At 40.1% G+C, this 3,997-nt stretch overlaps 1 protein-coding gene across 7 annotated transcripts in view; it reads right to left on the bottom strand.

Moving 5' to 3' along the window:
* The window catches only part of fam13a (family with sequence similarity 13 member A), a 63,864-nt gene that overhangs the window by 48,661 nt on the left and 11,206 nt on the right, over nucleotides 1-3,997 (bottom strand). For all 7 annotated transcript variants that reach the window (XM_015371632.1, XM_015371633.1, XM_015371634.1 and 4 more), the window contains exons 4-5: nucleotides 3,800-3,977; nucleotides 529-682 (exon numbers count right to left, since the gene is read on the bottom strand). In XM_015371632.1, coding sequence (XP_015227118.1) covers nucleotides 529-682; nucleotides 3,800-3,977 — 332 coding nt within the window. The remainder of the gene's footprint in view (nucleotides 1-528; nucleotides 683-3,799; nucleotides 3,978-3,997) is intronic.

Raw genomic sequence — 3,997 nt, 5'->3', positions numbered from 1 at the left:
GGATGGATGGATGGATGGATGGATGGATGGATGGATGGATGGATGGATGGATGGATGGATGGATGGATGATGGAATGATGGATAGATGACCGATGGAAGGATGGATGATGGAATTGGTGGATGGATGGATGGATGGATGGATGGATGGATGGATGGATGGATGGATGGATGGATGGATGGATGGATGGGTGATTAGCATTAACATCTCTTCCTAAACTGTAATCTGGATCCTCTGGTCAGATCTAATCAGTTGTTTCAGCTGCTTATGAAAAAAGCTGCTGAACTAAACCTCAACCAACAGAAATGGAACATGGAGCTGTGGAGATGGTTCTGATGGAGGATCGGTACCAACAGCAGTTCTAGTCTGTTGCTGTCACCCATGACTCGTCAATTTTTTTCCATTTGAGTGGAGGAAAACTGATCCTGCTCTAACTCTAACATCTCTCTCTAATGTGATCCCCAGCTGCTATCCCAGCTGCTCCACAAGCTCCTGGTGAGTAATCCAACTCATAGAAACATCTGCTGCACCTGGAGTAGTCTGGGAGTAGGAAGCTCCTCTGTCAGGTCTGGATCGCCTGGATCGCTCTCGGCATCAAAGATGCGGCTGTAGTTCTGGATGAGTTGGACCATAATTTTATTGCAAATATTTTGATCCTTCACCGCCTCCAGACTGGGAGCAACTCTGCGAAATAAAAACATGAGAGTAGCTTTAATTTGTGCATGCATAATGTTGTGTTTCCCTGAATAAATGCTGCGCAGTCAGATTCTCGGCAGTGAAAGGAACTCAGTCTGTGTTTGATCAGAGCTGCCAAACTGATAACAGCTGGTGTGATCGAGGCTTGGCTGCAGGCCTGACTGTAAGTCTAATTATAAAACCTGTGCATGCACAGAGCCTGTGGAGAGGAGAACAGTGTGTACAGTATGAACCAGTCTGTACATTCAGATCCGATGGTGTTTTATTTCATCATTCCCAGTCTGGACAAACCAGTTTAGAACTGCAGACAGTTCTTATTTCCTCATGCATTACGATAGAACATGAAGCCCTTATCGGAATCTGCTAGAGTGGCGTTAACAATGACGACGCATCAGTTTTAAATGCGTCTTCATTTTTTTCAGGAGGACAGATGATGGGTCAGGCTAGAAATGATCCTAATCATATAAAACCTCATTAGAAAGTAAAGTTTTAAAACAAATGTCACCTTTGTAATTAAAACCATATTAGTTGGACCACAGTGATGCAACATCACAGAAACAAGAAGAAACATGCGTCGCAGAAGATATTTAATGAGATGTAGATTAAAATACAACAAAAAAGTTGAATAGCCATTTAATTAAAACACTTATTTTTGAATATGAGGAAGATTTATATCAGGATCTAAAAGTTTCTCCAAAGCTGAAAGCCATGGATTAAGGATGTGATTTACAGGTTCTTTGAGCGTCCCTCATGGCAGAGTAAACTGTTCCAGAGTTTGAGGTTCTGCTGGTTCGGGTTTGGTTTGTCGAACAGAGCTTTTGGTTAGTACAGCTCCATGCTCTTAGCGGAATATGGGAAAAATCAGACTTTCTGTATTTAATATGATAAAAAAAATTAAAGCTTCTTCACTGAGGTTCATGAAACCTTTTAATTTTTAAATTTGGGTCAGCAGAAAGTATTCACATCTTCTTTCCACAATGTGCAAAATAGTCCATAGTAAATTCAATGTTTCTCTAGATACAATTAAATGTTTGTATAGATATAAAAAGTCCAAATTTTAACAAAAGGGGGAAATATTCAAGTCCATTGTTTATTATTGAAACACCTTCAGCAGCATTCACTGTCTATAGGAACATGGTTGCATCTGTTTTTGGCAACTTCCTCAAGTTCTCTGCAGATCCTCTAAAACTTAATGAGGTAAACGGACATGTTTGGGTCTTTCTGGGTTTGCTCATCAGGGTTTAAGGTCTGGACTCTAATTTGGTCTCTCAAAGACCCTTCCTGAAGCCACTCTCTAGTCATCTTTTCTGTGTGCTGTGGGTCATGGATCACTGGAAGTCAACTCACCGCCTTGGTGTGGCATTTGTTTTATTATTATAGATTATTTTACGTATATCTTATATTTTTTAGGAGTGTCAATACTTTTTAGGGGCAGTGTATTTCCAAAAACAGATAGGTAAACTCAAAGATTTCTGCAGTGTGAATCATTTGGTTGTTACTTCTTTGCAGTTAGCAGGTACCAGCACTGCATTGATTCATTTTACAGCAGCGTCTCCAACCAAACAGGAGGACATAAACTAGTGTCTGTGACCACAAGCAGACCAGGCTGATCGGTGTGGGAAAAGTAAACTAATGCAGCTACATGATGATTCATTTAAAGGATTTTTGGCTTCACTTGAGTGTGTTAAGTTTTACTTACAGGTGTTTGGATTTTGCTGCTTATTTCTATGGTCAATACACCCCTTTTATTCAGTTATCCTTATGCGCAACAGCACCATCTGCTGGCTAAAAGTCAGTACAGATGGAGACCTTCCTTAATATACTGTAAAATGGAAAATGGCCTGTATAGTTCTTTTTACAAGTCAGAGGACTTGAACGAAGTACCTCACTCACATTCATTCATTCACCCATTTACACACACACTCACACACTGATGGTGACAAGCTACATTGTAGCCACAGCTGCCTTGGGGCTCACTGACAGAAGCAAGGCGACCACCATCAGTAGGCAATGCCCCAAATCTCTCCAGTGGCTTTAATATGACTAAACATTCAAAACAAAAAGCTAATTAACTCGATATGGTTGCTCTCTGTCGGCTTTGTTTTAATGTTTTACCATTAAACAGGGATTTATTGAGCTTCCCAGCATCTCTGATTAGTGGTTAGTTCTTCTGCCAGATTTCAACGCCCTATGCAATGCAGTAGATACTGTAACGACAGACCTTTCCTGTGCTATCAGTCTTTGGTTAATTACTCTGTGGATCTGCTGTTTTAACAGCTGTCCCGTAATCTCTCCTTCAGTTTTCTACACGTGTTTATGGATGTTGTAATGTTGTGTGGTTTGTTTGATGTTCTTGTTGGGTGTGTGCTCAGTTTAATGACATACTGTATTTCACCTTTGCTCTTCTGGTTTCACTATTCTGTCTCATAGAAAAACTAATTTCTTTATCAGTGCTTCTAAGCAGCCTGATCTTAACATTTAAAGTCTTGACCATTATGTGTTTTCAGGATCTGTGTTTTCTAGATGCCTTCTTAGTCCCATAGCTTAACCATAACACATGGTTCCGTGTCTGCTAAAAAGATGAGGGAAAGAGAAAAGAAAGAGTAGCTTTCATCTTTCTTCGTAGTTGAACTGTATGTTTGCATGTGAAATAAGGAGCCAGTTCGCTTTATAACGGGGTATAAGTTGGAAATCCCTCAAAGGATCCTAATGACAAATTTGCTTCCATCTGAAGCAAGTCCTTTAATGCTGAGGAAAATTTTCGGGAATCATGTTGTTGACACCCTGTATTTGTTCAGTTAACCTGTTTTCTTTGGTGGTTTTGACTGATTGAAAAAAAAAAAAAATTGAGCTGTGTCCTTTTGACCAGCTACTGGAAAGAAAGTATAATTAAAAAAAATATATTTTGCTTAATATGAGTATATGATGCAGCCTCCTTCCTTGATCTGAGAAAACTTATAGGGTGGATTTATCTGTCTTCAACAACAAACAAACCATAACAACAAACAACAGGCAGAGAACTTTAAGTAAGTAGACATCTAGAGGGCCAATTATTCATAAAAGGTAAACGAATTGAGATTTATTCAAGGAAATCGCTCTACTCACTGAAAAACATTTGGTCCAAACACAGTGGCGAGGTTGTGGGCCGTCATGCGGTTTTCTTCATGGTTCCTCTCCACCAGAGTCAGGAAGTTGCAGAGGTAGCGCAGGAGGCTGTGGTGAATATCGGGCAGCAGCTGAAGCTGGTCTCTAATAAACCACCAGGAAACATCACCTGCACTGTCTGAAAAGGACATCATCAGA

This window comes from Cyprinodon variegatus, unplaced genomic scaffold, assembly GCF_000732505.1.
Source record: "Cyprinodon variegatus isolate N-32 unplaced genomic scaffold, C_variegatus-1.0 Scaffold61, whole genome shotgun sequence".
NCBI classification, from domain to species: domain Eukaryota; kingdom Metazoa; phylum Chordata; class Actinopteri; order Cyprinodontiformes; family Cyprinodontidae; genus Cyprinodon; species Cyprinodon variegatus.
Note: the sequence above shows the minus strand (reverse complement) of the source record. Positions and strands in the feature narration are given on the sequence as shown.